The 25,271-nt window shown below is 33.4% G+C and overlaps 3 protein-coding genes across 4 annotated transcripts in view; 2 read left to right on the plus strand and 1 right to left on the minus strand.

Moving 5' to 3' along the window:
- The first annotated feature begins 1,341 nt into the window (after positions 1-1,341).
- LOC134241577 (uncharacterized) lies at positions 1,342-2,872 on the plus strand. Its single transcript, XM_062723613.1, has one exon. The coding sequence runs from the start codon at positions 1,862-1,864 to the stop codon at positions 2,819-2,821; it is 960 nt and encodes a 319-aa protein (XP_062579597.1). The 5' UTR covers positions 1,342-1,861; the 3' UTR covers positions 2,822-2,872.
- Positions 2,873-5,605: 2,733 nt separating this feature from the next.
- LOC134241579 (zinc finger protein 593 homolog) overlaps positions 5,606-25,271 on the minus strand; it is a 38,144-nt gene continuing 18,478 nt past the window's right edge. The window contains exons 1-4 of one of the 2 annotated variants that reach the window (XM_062723615.1): positions 11,432-11,466; positions 7,581-7,794; positions 7,061-7,123; positions 5,607-6,042 (exon numbers count right to left, since the gene is read on the minus strand). In XM_062723615.1, the coding sequence (XP_062579599.1) occupies positions 5,910-6,042; positions 7,061-7,123; positions 7,581-7,774 (390 nt within the window). In that variant the 5' untranslated portion in view covers positions 7,775-7,794; positions 11,432-11,466 and the 3' untranslated portion in view covers positions 5,607-5,909. Of the gene's footprint in view, positions 6,043-7,060; positions 7,124-7,580; positions 7,795-11,431; positions 11,467-25,271 lie in introns of those variants that run through there. The other variant, XM_062723616.1, reaches the window with a different exon arrangement.
- On the plus strand, positions 15,209-20,594 carry LOC134241578 (multimerin-2-like). The gene is made up of 2 exons (XM_062723614.1): positions 15,209-15,445; positions 20,224-20,594. The coding sequence occupies exons 1-2, from the start codon at positions 15,244-15,246 to the stop codon at positions 20,592-20,594; spliced, it is 573 nt and encodes a 190-aa protein (XP_062579598.1). The 5' UTR covers positions 15,209-15,243.

The raw sequence follows: 25,271 nt of genomic DNA on the forward strand, positions 1-25,271 counted from the left end.
CATGACTTCTCCTTGAATTTTACATCTTTAGCTCCTTCAACTTTAACGGGATAAAGTAACGCAATGTATTGTGTACATGTGTTTATTTGTGGGTTACGTCTTTTGTGAAACGGAAGTGACACAATCTCTTACTAGAGGGCGCGCTCCTCAAACTTCACTGTGTTTGCACTCGGATTTCCTCGGATGACTCGTACCTCGCACATAACCTCGGACGTCATCGGTGATCTACCATCTTGCTGATTCAGTCATGTGATCTTATTTGAATTTCTTTCAAATGTCATACATTTGAACTCGAAGTTATTTTGTGGCACACTCTACATTTTTTTCATGCTTTCAAAGCCTATTAACATGAGGTTGTAATAAAAACCTGTTTACGATAAAGAATTGCACAAATTAAGAAACGAAGAACGTTATGCAGAGCGAAATATGAAATGAGTGATAAGGCAGTTTCCGGCGGAGAAATGTAAGGATCTGTTGCGTATTCCTCCACTAATCACATCCGAGGTTTGAATGGAGCGTAGCGGAGTCAGCCAAGGATTGCCGATTGCTGTGTTTGAGCGAAGCGTAAAACGCCCTCTGGTGAGAGATTGGGAGTGACGTACATGTATGTATTTTGCATAGAAATCGATGTCGAATGCTGTCTGGATTACAAGGGGATGTTTGCGCTTTGCACTGTCCCTGCCTTGCACTGTCCTTGTGACTTTTGGAACTTTTTATTGAATATTTAACATGTAACACAATGTGTTCTAGACATTTAGAACCGCACGGAATCTAAATATCACCACTAGCAAACACTAAACCCTATTAAACAATAATTAAATTGATACGCACGGAATCAATTTGGAGCTTTTTATCGATAATATTTAAAATTGCAACCAATCGTCAGATTTCTCATTTACCGAATGAGGATATATGTAAATAAAAATCATAAAAAGCTTTTTCTTCAAATGCCAGGAAAAGACTAAACTTAATCCTATATATTTGTGTTTAACAAACATATCCTTTCCGTATCCTTTTTATTTCTAATGACAGACGTACAATAGTATTGTAATAGCTCGAGTGGAGATGAAATGAACCGTTTAAAGACCAGTATGGCCCAGTTAATTGCTACAAAAATATGAAACTTTTCTATCTGTGAGGGGCTTTATGTCAAGTGACATTTAAAGTACAAGCAATTTAAACTAAGATTTTAGCAATAAAGAATTCGATATTTCTACCCGATGCCATTATTTAAAGTTTGATTTATCGCAAATATTTGCAATATCGGTTTCGTCATTTTTCAATTCGTATCTTTGATAATATATACTTGATGTTCCTAATTGTTTTTATGGTTCGCTATATTGGACAGTTTTCAATACACAACCGGCTTAATCGGAAATCTAACACCAAACACGGGCCGTGGTTCCGAGTGACGATTTGCATTGTAAATGTAAACTTAGAAGCTCTTTCTGCATTGAATACAGAGGAAACATATCCGTGACTCTTTAAGAAGTCAGTCTTGATTGAAAGAAGAAGGAATTAAACCAATGATTAAAGGGAATTAACGAAGGGGAAAGAAAATATACGACTTGATTAAGATCGGAAGTTTAAACGAGCAGAGAGTGAATTAATCCCTCCTATAGTTACGGAGCGGCACAAGCAGTATAGACACTGCGCACATTTTATGGAAGAAATCGGAACAATTCAACGATGTAAATTGATATTCAATTAATGTGATTGAGGATAATTATACGAAAATGACGTAGGCGAATACGAGGTGATTATTCCACATTTAGATCTTATTCCACGATTGGACTTTTTCTTCTTGTGTGTTTATGCCATGAAAGTGTGAGACCAAGTCTTGTGGTTAGACCAGTGAAACATGCGGCTCTTTCAGGCCCAAGTTTCGATGGAGGACTTCGAGCCCCCGCCTCCGTTTCTCAAGGACCCAACCCGGGATAACTTAAAACACATCACTCAGTTTCGTGATGGGAGACATAGAGTGGCGACCCCCGAGAAAGTAGCCATCATGGAACTGTCCACCAGCTTTAAGAAGCGACGGTTAGGGAAGCAACAACAGATACTGACGGAGATGAACCAACGGTGTCGCGAACAGGAGGTGGCGGATCTATCGTCTAAACTGACTAACAAGTGTGTGTTAGAATCGGAAAGGGGAACACTCGGGCGTTCTCGTGAAATCACCTATTACTCTACTACTTTTATGATGCAAAAACCGAAAATAGGAACAGAGGATGGGGAATCCACGATCAAGGCTGAATCACCCGCGACCACCCCTCTTCCTTTTTTCGAGAAAACATACAAACATTTTCCCGCTAGGAAAATTATAAAACATCAAGGGAAATTTGAACTGGTTCCTAAGAACAGTAGAGGCTCACCGATAAGGACCCCTCGAATAGACCCCAGTCCCGTGAAGGCGCTGGTCTCCCAGGCTTTGAGTGACCCCTACCAGAAACTGAAACTGTTACAATCTCAGCGGATCAACGGACCTGTTCAGCTCAATCACTATATTAACCCCAAACAGGACCAGTTAGCTCCCTTAGTTTTACCCAACATTGACACTTCAGTGCAAGACAAAATTGATGCATTTTGTACATCCCGAGTTCATCTCGGTACTAGGTCCAAGACAACGGGTGTTGAGAGTCAGATGAACGGAACACTGAGTAGTAAACTAAGTCAAAAATCTGTGAAGAGAAATTCACCTCCTAAAGGTGTATCCGACTCCCACATGACGTCAGGAGATCGAGCAGACGACAATATTGTGGGAGGAAATACCCCACCCCCGAACTCCACGGAACCCCCAGTCGAGGTCCAAGCGAGCTAGAGTATATTTATTTATTATTCTGACGTCCAAATGAATAATTTGTAAAAGGTGCCTTAATTTATTTCAAATTTGTTTTTATTTTCTTCTCTCTATATGCATGGTTGTGATCTAGATTATATAAGTTGCCTTCTCTCAAAAGGGATTTGTGTTGATCCGTTGAAAAGTTCGCACGTCTCTGTGATTTGGAGGAATTATAAATTAAAGTGGATTATAAAATAGTTTACTGCAGTGCTTTGGGCAAAAGTCCAGATTCTTAATTTGCAAAAATGTGCATACAATGCAAGGTGTTGTTTTTGGCGGTGCTTAAAAACAGCGGATAAAGAGTTGATGAAAAACACAACAAATTGATTAAAACCCAGCATTTAATGTGCAAAGAGCTGAAAAATTCTATCAAATGATTTGACAGAGTTCTTAAAGGGTTTTCATCACGGATTTAAATGCCTTTGTGACTGCTCGCGTTAATTATTGTCATTTCATATCAACATATTGTCTACGGGAAGCCTTTATCTCAAGGAGAACGGTGCACAGCAGGGGAGCCCGCCATTTTGCGAATGACGTCTGCCGTACTCCAGTGAAAATTACCAGACGACTCAGGACTTATTAATTATTGGTTATCTCATTATGTATACACAAACACATAGATAAAAACAGACAAATGAGTGCAGGATTGAGAGAGCAATTTCGAATTATCGATTATTCGACGATAACTGTTCTCGATTAGAGCTATGAAAATACTTTTGTACCACTGGACAAAACAAACCAATAATTTCTATACTTCCTCAAATATCTGAAATGATTTTAATTTATCGGTTACGTAAAATTGTCTCAACATAAAATTAAGCTATCAGACTCTGCATACATCTGTTTGATATCCAGCACAGGTTATTTTAATTTGTGAATACACAGATGCAAACAAAAAGTCTTCAAGCACTTCTTAAGTAACACTTGAATTTCATTTGAAATTCACTGAAACTCATACACTATCTTTACGTTGACAGCAGGGTGTTGGTTACAACCATTCAAGTTTGAGACATACAAGTGAAGATAAAATGTGTAGGTGTTTTTATATTGCATAAAAATACAATAAAGTTCATAATCTGTTAATAAAAACTGTCTCTTGTCATTAAGAATCGATTTCAAGAACAAACTTGTGAGACCAATTACATATATAGAGTCCACAGGTACTTGTGGACAGGACCCCCCCCCCCCTTCAACCCCGGGGCTTATGACATTTTTTCCCAAATTATATTTATTACACTTATTCATCATGTGCACAATAGGAAAAAATCGTTAAAACCCCCAAAATAATCCTTCCACAAAAAATACCCTACTATACATTCCCTTATAATGTATAGTAGGGTATTTTTGTACACATGATAAATAAGTATAATAAATATAATTTGTGAAAAAATGTCCAGTAAGCCCCGGGGTTGAATATGGGTGTGTGTGTGTTCCTGTCCACAAGTACCTGTGATAGAGTCAAGAGAACCCTAAAAAGGAAATCAAAGGAGAGCCGGGGGGGGGGGGATCCACTGAAAAAAAAAATTATGTACATTTATTGCTGTAATATACACATATTTTGTCTATAGCTATAGGTACTGTTGTATGCCAAAAGTAAAGATAATTTCAAGTCCAAGTGCTACATTTCCCCATCTTTGTCATGTAAAAAGCATTAGAGCTACAGTCTTGTTAGAGACTCCTGCTTTGTTTACTTCCTGGAGTATATCTTGGACTTTGTCCTATATTTAACACCTTTTATAATTTCCAATTACACCATTCTCAGTCTTCCATAAATTCTTAGAACCTTGTACCACTTGAACAGATTACATGTATTCAGAATCTCAACAAACTTTGTTTGAAATTGATAGTTTTGTGAGATGACTTTTTGAAACACAAAAAGTCAGATAATTTCCTAATGTCTGGTCCAGTGGTTCTTAACATGAAGAATTTTTTCTCAGTATATTCCAAAGTAAAACTTTGATTCCATACCCCCCCCTTTAACCAGGAGCCATGATTGGCAAAATTCTGAATCTTTATTACCTCAGATGGCTTCAAAGAAAGTTTCATCATTTCTGGGTAAGTGGTTCTTATTAAGAATTAAATTTTTAAAGTCAATGCTATTTTTCCATTTTCTTCATTATCGTTCCTTGTAATAGGGCATGGCTGCCATTAGATGGAATCAATTTAAGAATATTTTGAGTTATCTTTAGTTAAAGGAGGCCCAGTAGTTCCTGAAAAGAAGTCCAAAAGTGTGTAAACTTTACTGACAGATGGACACTAGACAACATTTGATCTGAAAAAAAAACCTATTCATATGAGCTTTTAGCATAAAAGGTGCACATTGTCACCTTGAATTCTTAAAAAAAAATATCACATTTTTTAATTATTTTTTTTTTATCCAATTTTAAAATCTATTAAAGTAAAAAATGTCAAAAATTTTGTAAGGACATATTTTGGCTGAAGTCATACAATATATATTTTTGTAAAATTGGGTCCCAACTCCTTGTGTCTTGTAATCTAACTTGTATTCATTTTGTGTAATGTCATCACCAATTCCTTTGTTCAATATTTACATGGACCGTATATACTTATCAGATGTCAATCTGATTAAAATCAGCTGTTCTGAGAAGTTGCCACTTACATACTAAAATATCAGGACAGCTGATTTTAATCAGATATGTGAATGATTCATCTAACATTCCACTGTTAGTGTCTCCCTAAATTAACAGTGCTCCGTCAACAAAGATGAACACAATAAATACAAGATCACTGTTCACAATATTATTTTTTAGAATGAATTTCAGATAATTAATATCCAAGCTCATTAAAAATATTGCAAGTTAAAATTCTGGAATGGTTTTACTCGCAACATCTTTTTGGTAAGTGAATCTGAATAAATTAATAAAACATCTTAATACCCCAACCCCCTAACAAAAATAATCATCCTTTTTTGAACTTCACTGTTTTATTTTTAAAAGGATCTGTTGATCTTATAGTTCCTTCCAATAAAAGAATTTTAGGATTTCAAAAAATATAAAGTCTTATATTAATTTCAAACAGTAACAGATAAAGAGTCAGTATAGGTCCATCATGTGTCATCAGTATCCATGTTTGTTGATTGTGTTTCCACGGTAACCTTCTTTGGCACTTTATAAGACCCCATTCCCCCTGCTCTCTCTGCTTCTTCTATAGAGTAGGGCTCTATGGACAGGGCTTTTAACCTGAAAAATATAGACACGAAAATGATTTGAGCTATATTCGTACAAAATTCATATAAAAGAAGGCTACATGTAACATCCAAAAAGATTGGGTTGGGACGAATTTAAACTGATTGGTTCAAGTACAACAAACAGATAATTTTTTATTATGGGTTAAATGGCTTCATTTCCTGAGTCACATGACATGGCTACAAGTGTACAGCTTGTGAAAATTCTTTTCTAAATCCTTGATCTGATATTCAGGTACTGTAGCACAGAATTTATCCTGCAGCTACCCCTTGCATTGACCTAATAAAGGTAACCTAATAAAACAAAGCTATACATTTTGTATTTGGTCAATGTCCTAATAAAACCTTGTGTATGTGTTCCTATGTTTTAAAAACATTGTGATGTCATATACAGTGGTTTCATCAATATTCGTTGAGCATCAATTTTTGAGGATTTTGTTGTTCAGATCCACAGATTTAATTGTTCATTGAATTAAGAAATATGTTAATTATTTGTATAGGCAATGCTTTTGTCCACGAGATTAAGTATTCTTGAAAACTTTTGTTTCACAAAATACACGATAATTGATGCCAATGAAAACTGATGAAACCACAGTAATTGCAATGTTTATGCCATGGCATCTTACTTTCAACTGCAAAGATGTGCCTAAATCATAGTGAAAACTGCTCCTTTTAGAGATCAGATGTACTGGTAAAAAAATGTTGCAGGATAAACAAAGTGCATGGTTACTGTCTAGAAATATAAGCAACATTTGTGCTTCGATTGAAAACCTGATGAGGGGCTTGGCAAGCCTTGCCCTCTATCATGTTTTCATACAATAACTAAATAAAGCTTAGATTTCAAGGCAGTAACCAGGTATTTTATATATTTTAATACAGATGCCCTTAAGATTTTTTTTCACTAAAAGAAGTTTCCTGTGACTACAACCACTTTGGCAGCAGTCATCAAAACTACATGCTGCTTAAAAGAATCTCTCAGTTTTGTTGTACTAAGAAAGATAACTCCTGCTTACCTTCTTTTATGAGGTTTACTTTTAAAATGTGTCTTCAAGGAGTCTTCATTAATAAAATACTTCCTGCAAAAAGATGGAACAAATAAAAATACTTTTCAATGTGGCAATTTTTTTTACAGGTGTTATACCTTTCTTCATATGTCAGTTGTTCAACAAAAAGATCATATCAACTGATAATAAATTTTTGTTCTCTTACATTTAATAAATCTAATATTTCAAACTTTAAATCATGCTATTTCAAATATTATTTGAAAGTTAATGCATAACATCTGAAAAAAACAAGAAAGATATTGTTTATCTTAGCATTTAAAGGGGCATAACTCGATTTTTTATTTCCTTTTACAACTTAGAAAAATTGAGTTTTTTAAAAATAAAATCTCTCTTCAATATGTCTATAACGTTGGTAAATGGGGCAGTTTTTGACCTGATGTGGCTGTGCTTGAGAAACTAATAATATTTTTTCTTTGGCCAAACATTGAGATATTTAGCTTATTAAAATGTTAGAATTCATAGAACTTACGCGCAGTGTAGACAATAAAACTGCCCCGCCCCTGGTTTGTCAAAATCCACATCCTGATTCAGTAGTTTCCGTGATTTGCCTGGCTTCATGTCTTCGTGGATTTCATCCAAGTCTTTAGTTTTCCTCTTTGTTCTGTATTTCTCTTTGACTGGTTTATCTCCCTTGTGTTGTTTCTTTCTCGCCAGGCGCCCCATGGTTTTGTTTTACTTTTTATCTGAAAGTAAGGAACATTAAGCAGTTACTATAGCTACTAAAATGCAAGAAATCATTCCTACCTAAATTAAAATTTCTCTTCACTTGGCTTAAAATTAATCAAAATACCTTAATTGGTATTGACATTTTAAATAAAAACTAAATGGCACAGGTATGTGAAATGTCCAACTTACTATTTTTTACAAGTTAAACACATCAGGACAATTTAAGTGTTGTATGCAAACCAAAATGCATGTTAATATTGGCCATGTTCGCAGTTTTCTACAAATTATCAGTGAAGTTTTGTCTTTCATGCATTTAAGATTTTAAACTTTAAAATAAATGTAGAAAATTGAAACGACCCAAAATGAAAAAAAAAACCAAAATACTGATTGATCAAGGTATTAATTTTTTTTTTCTGTGGTCGTTTTTGATTTTTAACTCAATACATTATATTTCTTTAAAATGAAAAATGATGAAACTGTATGGAAACAAGACCCTATAAAAAACAAATAAAACTTTTCTCAACCACATGAAATCCTAAAGAGTGACGATACCAAAGAGAAATACCGTTTTTCAGTGACAACCACATCCCACCTCTGGGAACTAAATCAAAATGTTATACCTGTAGGCCATTTCACAAAAGATCATTATTGCATAAGATTTTAACTTACTAAGAATCTCTTACAAAAGATCTTTAGTGCTTTTTATGAATGCAGTTATAGTAGATTGAACTTGGGACTTTAACTACATCTCACTTCTTCCCTATCAGAGACCTCAATATGCTTTATAATGCTTAAAAAGTGGGTGAAAAAAAATGTTCAAGCCAAAGTTTTCAACGCTTGAAAGGGAAACAAAAACTATGCACAAAATAAATTGAGTGCAATTGGTTGTGAAGCAAGGAACTTTGAAATCTGATGTCACAATCACAAGTTTGATGTTAATTAAAGTAGATCACACAAAAATCTTGAAAGAAACTGCTTTTGTAAATACACATGTATTTGCATGGACCCTGATTTCAATATATTTCATTTAACATATTTAATTTTTCAACATTTAATTGTAATTAAAAATAGCATAAAATGCTATTTTCATGATTATAGGATGCAAAAAATGTCATATTTAATGTTTATTTATATTTTAAAAGTAAAAACGACTCTAAGATACTTTAAAGAGGTAATTAAAAGTTATGACAAATTTTACACATAAAAGAGTCTTTAAAGAATTTTTGAGAAAAGGTTCAAATTTGTGAAATTTCTCTTACAATGAAAACGAATTGTTAGATATTTTGTGAAAAGGCCTACTGATACATACACGTTGATACCTTTACCCGTTTCAGTAGTCAGCTGACGGCATGTCCATTTACCCAAATGGACCTAAATGGAAACATAACATTTGGTCCCAAACGGAAACCAAATGGAATATCAAATAGGTACTATTGTTTATTTAAAATAATGAAATGAATTTATTAATTATTTATCTAAATATTCTTATATACATGTAAAGTCAAAATTATTGGGATGGATGGGGGGCATGGTCTCTCGTCCCCCACCTCACCCCGCTCAGTTCCTAAAGCCATGGAAAGTGTATACATAAACTTCAATATTGTACTCAATGATGTGCAAAAGTCATTACAAACAGTATATGAATATATTTTCAAAATATAATTTAAGATATTACTAATATTTATTTCTCCAAGTAATTCTGTACAGTAAGTTATAATGGGTGTATTCACAGGATAAAAAATCAGGTGCCTGTGGTGTATTTTAAGGATTTATTCCCTTGTTTTTGCTTAAAGGCCGAGGTTTTCAACCGTACGGTTTTCCTCAGGTAAGTTTGGTGTGGGGTGGAGCTTAATCGAAGCGGCTGAGAAGCCCCAGGGAACGACGCTGACTTGTGTATTCTACCTTTATACACAGAATGTTACCTGAGTGAATTACCTGTATGCGTTTTCCTACGACATTGTAAAACGAAGCCGTTTTTTTCCCATGTGTAGCTCAGTTGAAATGCATGAAATAAAGCATGTTTTCTGCGGACAGACTCCTTCTCACATTCTTTCTTTTAAAATTGATATTTTTTAATACCCTGGTAATTCTAAAATTCTTTCTTTTAAAAGTAATATTTTAAATAATTCAACAATTTCAATATACTGCGTGTTTGTTAATCAAATTTTATAACGGAAATTCATGTAGCACAAAAATCTGTTGTTATAATCTGGCGACAAAAAGGGAAGTAATTTAAATTACACGTCATGTACGCAAAACGAAAAGAGAAAGTGGGTCTTAATTAAGTCTCTCGGTAAATAACAATAAAACTTAGAACTGATGTTTTGAGAATAAATTGTTCAGAAATATAAATGTCTAAATCAATATTTTTTTAAGATAAACCCTATGTGATTTACCATAATGCATGGTCTGTAAAAATGGCCAGGGGTTCGGACCGCAGATGATTCCCTGACAGCTAGGCCTATGGGTGAAACGGGAATGGAATCATCAGCATCATACATTTTTCTTTTGGGATTCATAATTTCAAATATTAATTAAATGCAAAGCAAGATGTTATTATAATCTCTTCTAAAACTGGTAAATACACCTGTATAACGTAACTTCGTCACCATGTCTCGATCGAAGAATTAGCGACATGTACAAATTTGTCTTATAAATAAATATAAATTTCACTTGACTCCTGAACAATGTATTTACAGTTACAATGTTGCCATCCTTGTTTTAAAAATTAATTTTATTTAATTCCATGATACTAGCTTCAAACGCAGGTCGGTTTATTTTGTTAATTATGGAGAAATAAATATGCGTTAACCCATGCTTTGAGAAATTAAAATGATCGATTGTAATTGTGAATGAAATGAAATCCCCCATCAAAATTGAAATTATAAAATATAGGCATTATTTTTCTTATCATTTATTTAATTATTTGATGGATTAATTATACTTATGCCATATTCTTGTGAATTAAACAAGAACGCTTTGCCTACTTCTTTATCACGTTGGCATATGCGGTAGGCATCAAAAGCCTGAATGTTAATTCGATGGTCGGTACGATCTTCAGACAAGGTACACAAGATATACACAACAGCAGCAAACTAAAAGTCAGTCAAATTAAAGTAACCAATCCCAGGCGTAATTTCAGATGATTGACAGGGGTTCTAAGACCAGGTAAATTTGAGGGAGGTGCTTATTTCCTCCCCCTTTAAAATTTAAATATTAATTTTTTTAAGTTCAATTAAAATTCTTCAATTTCCATTTGGGTCTATTTGGGTAAATCGACGCACCCGTCAGCTGATAATATTATGCTCTTCAACACTGTTCAATGCAAGTTTACGAGAAAGAAACAAACACTAGTGTATAGTGCATTGGTAAAAATCAAATGAAACAATGAAATTAATTAATGGACTTAATAACTCTTTCTAAGATATGATAATATCATAATAGAGGTATTATTAAAGCCGTCCTTGTCCATGAAAATGTTTTCCATATATAGCTGAGGAAATTCTAGCTGACGAGTTTCATAAGCAGGTGTAATACTATTCTTATTATATACGCTTAATTGTTCGAAGCTTGGGGTTCTACATGCACGGATATAGTATATAACAGAACTTAATAATAATAATATGTTCCACTGTCTCAATGCGACCAACTTACAGTCACGTTTCTCTGTCGATCACCTGTCAAATGTTTTCCCACGTGGTCAACACAAAGAGCTCGAGCCCGATGTAATTACGGTACATGATTAGGGTATTTTGAGGGGTTTTTTAGGTGTGTCTGAATACACTCGTTTAAATAAAAATCGCTGAAATTGATATGTTTTAAAAATATCATATCTACTGTATATAAAAGAACCATAGCCAAAGGCGCTTGGTCTAAGGATGGCGTACTTCATGTGTGTATTATTAATTGTTTTTCTAGGAGGACCCCGCGATTGCTTCTACAACCCCCCTTTCATTGATTTTTGAAAGAAAAAATTTTCATGTATTTTTTTTTTTACTTCTTGGCAAACGTGATTAATTTTACGGATGTAGTGTCTTAGGAAATTCGAACAACTATAACTACTTCACCTACATCTGTACATGTTCCTGATAAAAACTCACATTGAAATGTAAAAAAAAAAAAAAATATTTTAAAGGATTAACAATGCAGAATTCATTTTGGTTAGTTTATATTGGATTTCAGCCTGAAAAAAATGTGAACTTTGTTTTTCAATAAAATATGCTATGGTATGTAAAGCTTTTCATTTATTAAGTCTCTATTCCATTGTTCAATTTTAATTTCTACGCATTCCACTTTCATCTCATGAATTACCTTCATTTGCCTAGAACGTCAGAGTTAGTAAATTTCCATCTGGAAGAAACGAAAAAGATAAGACGTTTGACCCCCCCCCTCCACCCACCCACCCACACAGACCAAGGAAAAAAAGGACTCGCTTACTGACCTCTCTTAAATAAGAATGAGAGCCATGCATGTACATGTACATTGATGGGAATATAGACATTGAAAAGTGCATGTGTTCCTTTTTTTATCCGCTAACTGAATTGTCTTTTTTTTTTTACACTTTGACTTGGAAAGATCGCAAGGTCAGCATTAGGTATTTCCTATTCATGGGAGACTTTTCTCTAACAATTTCATTTTCCCCTGGATGACTGGAATTTGCCAAAGTCCACCTTAATTTACGGTTAGCTGCAGAACTGGGCAGCGGAAAGGGCAAAAATTACCATAGGAGCAAACGACCATGCATAACTTAACACAGAAAAAAATCAATACAAACTTGATATGTGAACGTGAACTAAATATTGAGATAACGAACAGTATTCAAGCCTGAATCAATAAAAATAAGAGCAGAGGAAATTACACGGACCTCCAAAACATCAGAAGTGGGATCAGGTGCCATGGAGGAGTGAGCATCCCCTGCTGACAGGTCACACGCGCCATGTGCTCCTTGTCATGATCGGGATGTATTGAAAAAAATCCGTCGTCAATTCAGTGTATAAAAAATGGACTAACAGTAAGTATGAAAAACGTCAGTCAGCATTTGACTCAATGATAAATTGTTTTTGCTGACAAGGTCATTGTATAGACCATAGAACTTACGAAATGATTACTTTAAACGAGACTACTGATACTCATGTTTCACCAACTTGTTTGTCAATAGTTTGCATCGTTTTAGAAATTGTTCATGCCAAGGAGCATGCTCTTGCATATCAACCGAGAGGTATACGTTTACTCCATATACAACTGATATGGGTATATTGCTACGTATACATAAGTATAAGGAAAGCTGATTACTGAAAAGTTGAGTTTCGATTCCTTTTAGCATGTTACATGAATCCTTTTCTACACGGAAAAAGTGAATAAAGATTTAGGTGATACAATGATTTAAATAGACCTACGTATACCATGTGAACTTATTATCAAACAGAATATTATTGTGATTACATTCTTACAAATAGATATTTCTTATTTCATACGACAGGCGCGGATCCAGAAATTTTTTCCAGAAGGGGTCCACCCCAGTCAAAAAAAAAAATCCAATCCCAGAAATTTCTTGACAAGGAAAAGAAAAAAAAAACAAAAAAAACCCTAAACTCGCTCAAACGTCAAAAACCTATTGGGGGGGGGGGGGGGAGGGGGTAGTGGTGGTAGTGGTGACTTCTATTGCCTCAAAACTTTCAATTTTCATACCCATTTCACATATATTCGCGTTTACCAGGGAGGTCAGCGTTTTCCGGGGGGGGGGGGGGGGGGGGGGGGGGTCCATGGTAACTTTTACTTGTTTTAGTATATACATGTACATTTTTTAACCTGGTATATTCCAGGGGGGGGGAGTCCAGACCCCCCCCCGACCCCCCTCTAGATCCGCGCATGTACGAGTATGAACTCTTTTAGTGGTGAATATGGTTTGTTATTCACCAGGAAAAATCAATTTTGACGTCAACTCTCTGACAGGAATCCATCCTTTGTCGAGAAGTCTATTACGAAACATATAATAAGATATTTATAAATATAAGAAACTGAAAAAAGAAATTCATACACCTAATCAAGATGCAAGTCATGCATCGTTTTTTCCTTCAAAAACTGAAAATTGTTTCCTCCGCTGTCATGCAGTGAAAACACGTGAACTGTAAATCGTGGGAATCTTGTTAAGATGAAGGGTTTGAAGTAACATAGATATAGACTTAATTATCATCACACGCTTTTCTGTTAATTGTTAAAACATGAAGGAGGATCAAGATAACCTTTGTATTTTCAGAGTCTTCAAACGAAAACAATCAGATCTAAACTAAATAAAACATGATTTAAGCGAGTCCCTCTTTCACTAGCCTGTACAAATAGCTAGATATCTTATTTGCTCACTGTGTGCAGCCTCGGCTTTATCAAAAACAATTTCATTTACTCCAAAAGATATTTAAATAAATATATTAAATATATTGATATATACATGTACTGTGAAATCAAAAAATGTTGTGGGAGTTTAATATTCGTCGTTTTCGGGGTATTGAAGAGACCCACGAATTCATGTCCACCACGAAGTGTAAAATGTTACATACATAATTTCTCAACGATTTTTCATCCACGATATCAAATCCCCACGAATCAAGAGTTTTTACTCATACCACGAAAATTTGACCCCACGAAAATATATGATTTTTTAGTGTATGATATCAAATTTATTGAATAGAGCTTCGTATATAGATGGGTGAATCATTATCTGACCACAAAGCATGACATTTGATAAAGGCGCCAGTATTCGCTTCTTGTTCTCCGTCAATTAACCTACTAACCTATAAGGAGTACACTTCACGGGTCTAATGGACATGTTAGGTTAATATTTTTTTGAGTTGGCCACTACTTGTACCATTATTTTGAACTGAACATGCTTAAGGGCATATGTCATTCAAATAAATATATTGTTAAAAAAAATTACTGTATGTATGGTCGATTTATTGCTACAAGACATATTTAGAATTTATTACATAAGAATGATATCATTCATTTGAATTCCTGTAAAAATGAATACAATATATTACTAAATTTTCATTGTAACAACTTTAAAAGCACAGAAATTCAAAAAAATGTTAGCAAAGGCACTTCCTTCCGATTTTGTTTATCGTATGGCCTGTATTGTTGAGTTCGCTGCACTCTTCCCCTGGTACTACAGCCATATGCAATATTCCGGAGTTTGTTTTCATTTGACGAAAGAGTCTATAATTAAATTTTCGTTTTTTAAGCCAAATACATGTATAATATTCGTTTTTTTGTCATAGTGCGACTAAAATTCGTGAAAATTTATTTCTCAAAACTTTTTTTTTGTTGCATTCTCAGACATATCCAAACGTCGTATAGAGACGGGCAAGCTAAAACTTTTAAACAGAGCATATAGTTATAAAGTGGGAAAAATCTTGGATCTTATTCAGTTACCATCAACAAGGGCTCGTGAACAGTTAAAATTGAAGTCGAAAATGTTCTTCCTGCTAATGTCCTTTCACCTCACTGTAGCTTCTATGAATGAGTTGACAACAAGCAAAAATTTCTCAGGTTTGGAGGAGCGTATGTCTAAACTAGAAGGTCGCTTGGATGTTACAGAGCGCGCTTTGGGTCGTATGCTTACTGGAGGAGATAATGCTAATGTGTCGTTCCTGGATGTTCTCACTCTTAGATCTGGTAAGAATACTTACTATAATAATATTGTAAATTTGGTTATAAAATATAGGGGAACCAAGGATTTTTCGTTGATCTTGAAAGGGAGAGGGCAAAAAAGCAATATCAAACGCAAAAACAAAATTTGTATAGGTAGTTCAATCTCTAACAACAATACCAGAACATATTCAAACATAGGTAGTCAGAGGTTACATAGCTCATCTCAACGAAAGTTGTCTTTAAGTAAGGTAAAGTCACACAATTAACCAACAAAAAGTGTACATCCAAAAATGCAAAATTTATGCAATTTTGATTTCATACCTTGGAATAGACCTATATAAAAACTTCAAACCAGTTCTTCATCATGAAAAGTCGGTTATGAGAACTCAAGATCAAGTTCAAGTTGATACTGCACGTAGCTCTGACGATTGCAGCTGATACCTGGACGTCAAACGCAACAAAGAGTTACAATTTACGGAACGAGTATTTTTTTCTAAAACAAAAACAGTGTAAACCATTTATGATTTTATTTCTTGTATTTATCTGATATTAAAAAAAATGTAACATTAAATTTTGTCGGGCACAAAGTGCATTTCATTGTTACAACAGAAATACATTAAATTTTACGGGTAAACCTCCTATCAAAGCACGTGATTTTATTTCTACAAGAGTTTTCAATGTTTTACAGTCATAAATTTACTTGTTAATATTCATTTACACTGTTTACCGAGTACCCGGGTACTCGATCGGAAAAACGTCCGAGTAACCGAGTACTAAAAATTTACTGATTTGACATCCCTAATGAAAACGTAATTAAAATCCAGCATCTGAAGCAATTTTGAGAGTTTTCATCCCTTGATGCATCATTTGTGCAAGTTTGTATTATATAAGCCTTTTAGTTCTTTGGTAATAGACCTGCACCCATAACTTTGACGAGGTCCATTATCTGGAAAATGTATATTGTCAAATTCAGCATCTGAAACAAGTCAATTAGTGTGTATCCTAAGATGTATCATCCATGCAAGTTTGCTTAACATAGAGCTCAAAGTTACTTGGAAATGAAACCTGTATAAAAAACTAACCTTTTCATTAATCTAGAAAATGTAGGTCAGATTCAGCATCCGAAGCTAACCTAGTAGAATGCACCCTTAGATGTACCATCCATGCAACTTTGATCATTATATGGCTCAAAGTTACTTGGAAATGAATACTGCACAAAAAACTTTAACCTGTTCACTCAACCGGAAAATGTAGGTCAGATTCAGCATCAGAAGCAAGTCTGGTAGTATACATCCTAAGATGTACAATCCATGCAAGTTTGGTAATTGTATGGCTCAAAGTAACTTGGAAATGAAACCTGCTCAACAAACTTTAACCTGTTCACTCAACCGGAAAATGTAGGTCAAATTCAGCATCCGAAGCAAGTCTGGTAGTATGCATCCTAAGATGTACCATCAATGCATGTTTGGTCATAATATGGCTCATAGTAACTTGGAAATAAAACCTGCACCAAAAACTTTTACCTGTTCACTCAACCGGAAAATGTAGGTCAAATTCAGCAACCGAAGCAAGTCTGGGAGTATGCATTCTTACATGTACTAGTGCCATCCATACAAGTTTGGTCAACATAGGGCTTAAAGTTACTCGAAAATGAGACCTACACCAAAAACTGCACCAAAAATGTTAGCCTGCTCCAAAAACATTTAATTTATTAACCTGGTCATTCCTTTGCTGAAATTGCAGCATCTGAAACTTTGACTGGTACAATAAAAAAACATAAGAAACATCATCCATGCATGTCTAATCAATATAGGACATATAAGTACTTAAAAAGAAAACTGCTCCAAAATAACAACCTTAACCCGGGACGCTGACGCCGACACCGACGCCGAGGGTATTACATAAGCTCCCCCAACTTCGTTGAGGTGAGCTAAAAAGCAAAACAATAAAGCAATAAATAAATAAATAAATAGAATAATGAAAACAAATTACCAGTATAGATAAACAGATTAATGGTCTAACAATATGTATGAAAAGGTCGGTCAACATTCGATATAATGATATATTCTATTCGATGACAATTGTTTCGGCCACTTAAACGAGACTGTTATCATTGTATCAAAGTTTAATAGAAATGATCATAAAAACCGTGAAATTGGGGAATGATTCTGCGGATATGTTGTAAAATGCTAAAAAAAAAAAATTACTTTAAGCTTGTGCCTCCTCAGTCATAACCACTGATGATCTTATTTCACCTCCATAGTACCCCTCCCAAAAATGAAATATTTGGTTTGTGCCCTACACATGCTACACACTGAAATAACTTCGATTCTACAGTCCTTTGAATTGCATTTGGTAAGCAGTACGAAAGTGCCTAATTGGAAGCTAATGCCTGTATTTGTCATTGAAGCAAAAGGGGAAATGCGAATTAAAATGCATGGTAGGATTCTTCTCACACAAAACTGTACTTCTTGTATTTAAAAATTAATGAAATTTTCACAGAATCAAGAGGACAATATAACTAAGTGATGGTATCAGTTAGATTAGTTTTGACGCTTTTATATTATAGTCAATGTCATTACCTTTTCCCTGGACATAAAGAATAAAAATGAATGCATCAAATCATGCGATAGGGTCTTCCTTTTCAAAAGATTAAACGTTTTTCAATAAGCATAAAAAGATATTACCATATTGGGTCTATAAGATGATATTACCAAAGAAGAAGGTATGGTTTCCATACAAATTTTGCCCTGTGATTTTTTTAAAAATGAAACTGGTGTAAAAGTTGAAAACTCTTGTTTTTTAAATAATTGAAATTCAATGCAAAAAATCATACAAATCATTTTTCTCACATGTGTTTTTAAATGCTAATTATGACGTCATAAACATGGGTATTTTCCCGTATTTTCTTAAAATGTTGCAGAAGACATCAATTTTCAATGGAATTTTCTTTCAGATAACATTGTCCACAGGCATCGCCCACAAAGATCTTGAGATATGTGATTTGTTATTGAATTTTGCACAAAATATCAAAAAATTAACGTGGACGACGGCTGTGGAAACTGTTTTCTAAAGGAAAATCACCCTTGAAATGTGCCATTTTGAGGCTTTTTCTGTTGAAAATAGAGAAATGCTTCACATTAATGATTCATATTTGCAGAATGGTAAACCTTCATGCCATGTCCTTTCCTGATTTATCAGAGTCGTTTATTTAACTAATATTTAAACCAGTTTCAAAACTTTTTGATGTCATTACATTTTTAGGGCGCAATAAAGCTAAAACCATACCTTCTTCCAAATTGACACAAAAAGTTTAACAAAAATGGATTTGGCTAATCCGAATTTTTCTCTATTTTACTTAAATTTTTAGGATATTTAAGTTATTTTTTATATGCGCCCTATAACATGTATAATATTTTATTTTTTTCTTATTTTCACATATGGTAAAGAACTCATACAAAATGATACAGAACAAAAAGTTTTGACCGTTTATTAAGAGAGTAAAAACACTTTCTATGGATTTTTGGCTCATATCTTTACTTAGATTGGAAGATTTTAAAAGGTAACATAATTGTAGTTTGTTTGGAAAATCATACCGGTATTCATTTGATATATTTTAAAATTTAGTCCCTTATTATTAATTTAGCTAACATTTGAAAAATTCTTCAAGTCTCCGACTGTGTAAAAATTTCAGCTAAATTCGTTGATCTATAATAATTTTAAGAGGCAAAAAAGGAGATATTATCATACGCAACCATTCCGCCAAAAAATTAGTCCATGCTAGTTTTCGAAAACAATTTACCATTTCTATTTAAAGTTGTGCAATGATGATGAGAAAAGAAAAAATATAATGGTCTTTTAAATCTCTTTCGGCTTAATATATAAGACATATAAGCAAATATACAGTGAATATTTCATCTACTTAGAAACCAGAAAAGAATTCTACCTTAAATATGGGAGACCGAATTATTCATACCGGTAAAGAGTAAAAAGACAACGACAAGAAAGAAATCCCCCTGAGATTAAAACAAGAGAAAGAAATACATTAATATATTAACTTTTTTGAGAGAAAATCATTTTAACATGTATACGGGAGCATAGCATTTTGAAAAAAAGAGTGCCAATATTTTTCAGAAAATACATGTAGATCAATACAAATTGTCCAATATTACATGTGTAAAAGCAATTTTGGACTTTAGAGACAAAATAAGGTAGTTACTACACTGCAGAAAATTTATTAGATTATAAATAAAATGACGTACGTAGAAGAAAACTATTTTTATATCAACTATAATATTGGTACATGTAACAATGTATTATTTTGTTACTAACATTTTTGAAAAAATTCCTTCTGCATAACACTGTTAGTATATATTTTTAAAGCCCATATCTCTGGATATTATCTCTAAAACATTCTTAACATGCAATGCAATTATTTTTAGCCTCTTACCTTCAGATAGTGCCTTACATTTTTAGGTTGCTAACATTACAATGTGTACATAATGGCATATACTGTAAATCACTTTTCTTTTTTCGCGAAAACTTCATTTTCAAGTAATTACGCGAGACAGTGTGCTCGCAAAAAATTAATTCTCGCGTATTATTAATAGCATTCCTTAGGTTTATAAAGAGTAGTAACCACAATCTGTGAAGATTTTGTCTCGCATATGAAGAAATTCAATGCCTATCCCGCGAAAATAAAGTGAAGCAAAAATTCAGTGATCTACAGTACACAAAAAATGGTTGTAAGCCTCCAATTTTCATCGTCATCTAAGTGTTTTCAAACATTCTTTTTTTAATAGGCATTCTGGATGATCAGTCGATGCCAATCCTTTTCTCTGCCTACAAATCCTTTAGTGAGAGAGATATAAGCAACAAAGTGATCATAAGATTTGACAAGATTTACATTAACGTCGGGGGCCATTATCACACAGAAGATGGTATCTTCATTGCTCCAGCCACAGGCATCTATTTATTTCATTGGACCATAGCCACAGGAAGTAGTTACTTTGCTACCCAACTGATGGTCGGTGGTAAACCCCGTGCTTCGAATCTTGTACCACACACTGGTGCAGGAGATTCTAGTTCAGCAATGGTGATGATAAACGTGAACAGAACGGAGCACGTCTGGATACAGATTTTCGGAGATAATGAGCATGTCTTCGGGGGGTAGTATTGGTGTTGGAAATTACCATCAGTCGACTTTTTCTGGAATCCTTCTAAGAAAGACTTAAATATTTGTAAAATGTGTTTTTTTTTTAAATGCACCCGAATCAAATAAGACATGTAAAATGCATAAAATACAGCTTGTTGGAAAAGGAAATGCAGCAAATTATTTCCCGAGTAAAGCTTTTAGTTTGAATATAAATAAAACTGCCGCAATTTCCACTCTTTTTATTATTTTACATTGTAATGAGAAAGATAAAACAATAGAAAAACATTTAATTAAAAAAATTGTATAATTTGTTTTGGTTCCCCATAGCATTTATTTTGTTCAATGCTGCGTACTGGTCTATATACCTGGTTCTCTGGGAGCCTGTCCAAGACAAGCACGAGGATAGCGAAGTAATCACCATTCCAGTAAACCTTAATGAGTCATGATGACACCATGTGATTTGAAGTCGCAAAAGCTTGATTTAATTGTGTTCACCAAAAAAAAAATTCAGAAAATTTTTCTATTTTTTGTGTTCAACAGAATGATTTTCTTGGAAATGAGAAATCCAGCACTTATTTCATTATTTTGGATCACTGGATACTTCATTTTTATTTACACTATTTAATCCTTTTGAGGAATTCCATGCACACGGGTCTTTATGACAGTGTACATTGTATTTACTAGTAATAATTAAAGATATAAATTACAATGTATATTGAGAAAGTTCAACCTTCTAAATTTGCAAATCATACTTCTTATTACATGTACTTCCAGCTTAGGGTACAAAACATTTATCATGGAATGTCAGTTTTAAAGATGACCGTTACATGTACGTAATCTTGTTAAGGTATTCAGTGTATAACGACCATATTGTGTACCAAATTAATGAATGGTCCAATTTTTTTTTATCATGGTAGCAATTTAAAGATGTTATTGAATAAAAATGCTCCACCAGAGGGATTTGCAAACATTTGATTAATGTCCAATTCATTGCAACTTAAATTTAATATAGAAGTCTATGGGCAGCGCATGTTTTTTTAAGGATATTTTTGATTGAAATTTGAATTGGAAACAAATCTTTTGGTGAAAATATGCATAAACAGTCTTTTGAATCAGTTTATTTGTTATCTAGCAAGGTTTTTTTAAGTAGTTTAAAATTATTCAAAATTGATTAAAATCCCTTCATTGAATACCTTAAGACTGCAGCCTATCAGAGTGGCAAAATTAAACAAAATACATGTTTGCTAGAACAGTATTTTGAACGGGGTCTTTAAACAGAATAACAAAGAAATAATGAGCGTTTCAATTTCCTTTCTACATGTATGTTAGGGGACTTCCCATTTTCATGATTAACTTGATTTTAAAAAAAGCAACGAGAGCAAACTAGTATGTACAAATTAAACATTTCGATATCTGTTGAATTTGATCTAATTACTAGTATAATAACCAGCTATAGCAAATACCAAAAAGCAACTTTTCTTTACATATATCATTCATTTAATTGAGGTTATAAATGTGATTAAGAGTAAAACAAACAAATGGTTTTTATGTTTTACCATATACCATCTTGTCTTACCAGAAACCATGAAATCATGTTTTACCATGCATTAATCATAAAATCATGATTCTAGCGCTTCATGAAAAATATGCCTATGTGCAGTCTGTGTGATTTACACGCCAATAATTCACCCTAAACGATAATGATTGATTTATTGATTGTATGATTTTTAACGTCCCGTTCGAGAATTTATCGCTCAAATATAGAGACTTCTCCATATACCGATGAAGGGCGTCAAATTTTGACCTCTACTTGGCACTCAGGCCCATTGAGCAGTGAGGGATCGTTATCGTGTCAACGCCTTCCGCGACATGGGCCTCCGTTTTTAAGGTCTCATTAAAAGGATCGTCAACTTTCACTCCAAAGTGCCGAGCACAAGGCAAAGGAACAGTTGGTACCCATTTTTTTTATCGACTGAGGTCACTCGCTGCCGAGATTTGAAATCACGATTTCCCGATCGCGAAGCGGGTGCTCTACCGACTGAGTTACTGCGAACAGTTTACTGAACTTTAAAGCACTCCTAATACTTAGATTTTCAAGTTTAAGAACACCCAAAATATACTCAGGTTTTGAATTTCTCTCTACCCTATATTGGAAAATTTCTAATTAAAACGTCTCTGTAGCCTCATTAATTGTGACGAGACTCTTGCGTGTTTCACAATATATTTTCTACGTGTGTGTATGAACAAAAATGGTTTTTAAGGTATCCAACCCATATAAAGACTTAATTTTTAAACCTTAAATATCAGTTGTATTTGAAAATACTTCATCTTATTTCAAAGCATGTACGAGTGCAATAAGATTTACCACGCCAAAAAAAACCCCATATGGGCCATTTTCAGAAAAAGTCTACTTTTTTGTCTTTCGATCAGAAAAATAGGAAAAACATTTTTTAGAGTGAAAGTTTTTTTCCCGTTGGTTAATATACATGGTCATACAGCTTATAAGTTATTTTATGATCATCTCCCAGGTGTTTTATAAAAAATATTATGTGCATTCTGAGTAAAATTTAACAGTAAAACCATGTCACATTAACAAAAATTTTATAACGTGCTAATTTAAATGATAGGGAAAATATTACCATGTGAAGATATGTACAAATTTTGCGACTCATATTAATTAAATTTATTTACAGATTAATTTAATATGATTGTTTTACTTATCCCGCCCACTAAATGCTAGTATTGTGCATTTAACATTCAGGAAGTGACATGTCCCTCCAGTTTATGTCATTCCTGTTACCAGAAAAAAAATGTTAAAATAAAAGTTATCTCACTTTCCTAGGAACTGTTTTCATGATCCACAATATATCATCATTTTCTGTTGTCTCAAGTTTATGAGCGCCATGATTTGAAAGTGAGTAAAGAAAGGGTTCAAAGGTCGATACGTTTGTCTTATTGGTAGAGTATAATAAAAATATGTCCTATCTGTTACCTTCTTAATATGCAAGTACTCTTTAAATTGTTTATTCTGCTAAAACAATTAGATTAACTAAGCTACAAAGAAATTGTTTCAATGTCTCGATGATGCAAAAAGAGTACGTTATACTAAATAACGAGTGATTTATATGAATAACGTCCATCCTGTTACTGTCATTCCTGTTACCATTAATATGGTAACAGTAAGGAAAACTGGACTTCATATCTTGAGTTTTAACAATAAAAACAATTACTTTTATTTTTCTAAGAAATAAAAGTTTAATAACACATGTTAAAAAACTTCGTAAATCATATTGAAATATGTTAGTGCTTAAAATAGTGCCATTACTACTTAAACATGCACTCTTGTAACAGAATGGACAGAGATTGTAACAGGAGGGACAAATTATCCTGGTATTTATATACCGATTTAAGTTTTATCATTTGTTTTTCTTAAAATTATGAAAAATTCTTAGTTTTGCAACAGCATAGAGTACCTTTAAAAAACAAAAATTGAAGTGATAAATATTTTAATAGCACTCTACAATTAAATTTCGTAACAGGATGGACATAAATGTCTTTTATTGTCTCGAATTTGCCAGATTTGACAAAATCATGTTTTTTATTCTACATTTATTTCTCTTTTCCTAAACAATAAAGTTAAAAAAAGTCAATTTTTATTTAAAATGTAGATTTCATTGTCTATCCTGTTACACTGATTTGTCCATCCTGTTACTGTTTTGTCCTTCCTGTTACCCGAGTCCTTACTGTTACCAGTATATTTTCCTAGTTTAAATTGCTTTGGCAGAGCACCTGTTTAAATAACTTTATGTAACTGTTTATTCTTATCACAAAAATAATGTACAAAAATTTTTTTTTTCAACTATAGCATATAGATATTCACCATAAGGCTTTTCATGAAGAAAAACCCATAGATTTTGCTTCTGTTTGGTATATGGTAGTTTGACATGCTTTTAAACGCTCATATATTAGATGAATGTCAAACATCTTGGCATTCAATGATATTTTTTTCATTTTTTAATGATATACAAAAGATTATTTGATAAAAATTTTGAAATAGAGTTTTACAGCTCTTTTTATGAAAGTAACAGGAAGGACATTAAAATTTAAGTGACTAAGATAAAATGTCAATATTTTTAAAAAGAAATATTTTCTTTTATGCAATGCAGTGGATTTTAGGAGTTTATTACTATATTATTCAAATAAAGTTGAAAAAATTATAGTAAAACCACTTTCATTTTTCAAAAATATGTCATTCAAAAAATAGACTTTTTTTGAAAATGACCCATATAAGCAGTGATTATTCTATGAAGATTACATTGAAGTCTATGGAGTCAAGTGAATTTCGGAAACTAAAAATAATCAATACTTTGAATATCAATAAATGCCGTGGTAGAAAGATTCATTTGATTATAAGGGATAGAAAATGAAAAAATATATATATATTTATTCATTGGAAAGTTTTTTTATAATTGTTTTTTTATTGAATAAAATCGAAGGGGGATAACTCTTCAAGGACAGGACAAGATCATAGATAAGAACATGTCCCGCTTTTACTTACTGGTACATGTATCACAACCGGGTCAACCTCATTCTGCATGGACTCCAGCCTTAATTATGTTAAATCATAACCACCAAAGGTTTAGGAAGGCAGAGTCCCGAATGACATTGAGCCGATCATGCATATGTTTGATATCC

The sequence above is a fragment of the Saccostrea cucullata genome, unplaced genomic scaffold (genome assembly GCF_032062105.1).
Source record: "Saccostrea cucullata isolate Sc308-1 unplaced genomic scaffold, CSIRO_AGI_Scuc_v1 ctg4934, whole genome shotgun sequence".
Classification (NCBI taxonomy): domain Eukaryota; kingdom Metazoa; phylum Mollusca; class Bivalvia; order Ostreida; family Ostreidae; genus Saccostrea; species Saccostrea cuccullata.

Coding starts and splice junctions, on each gene's coding strand:
- LOC134241578 (XM_062723614.1), top strand. CDS start 15,244: ATGTTCTTCCTGCTAATGTCCTTTCACCTCACTGTAGCTTCTATGAAT. Junction 15,446..20,223: donor TGTTCTCACTCTTAGATCTG/GTAAGAATACTT, acceptor TTTTTTTAATAG/GCATTCTGGATGATCAGTCG.
- LOC134241577 (XM_062723613.1), top strand. CDS start 1,862: ATGCGGCTCTTTCAGGCCCAAGTTTCGATGGAGGACTTCGAGCCCCCG.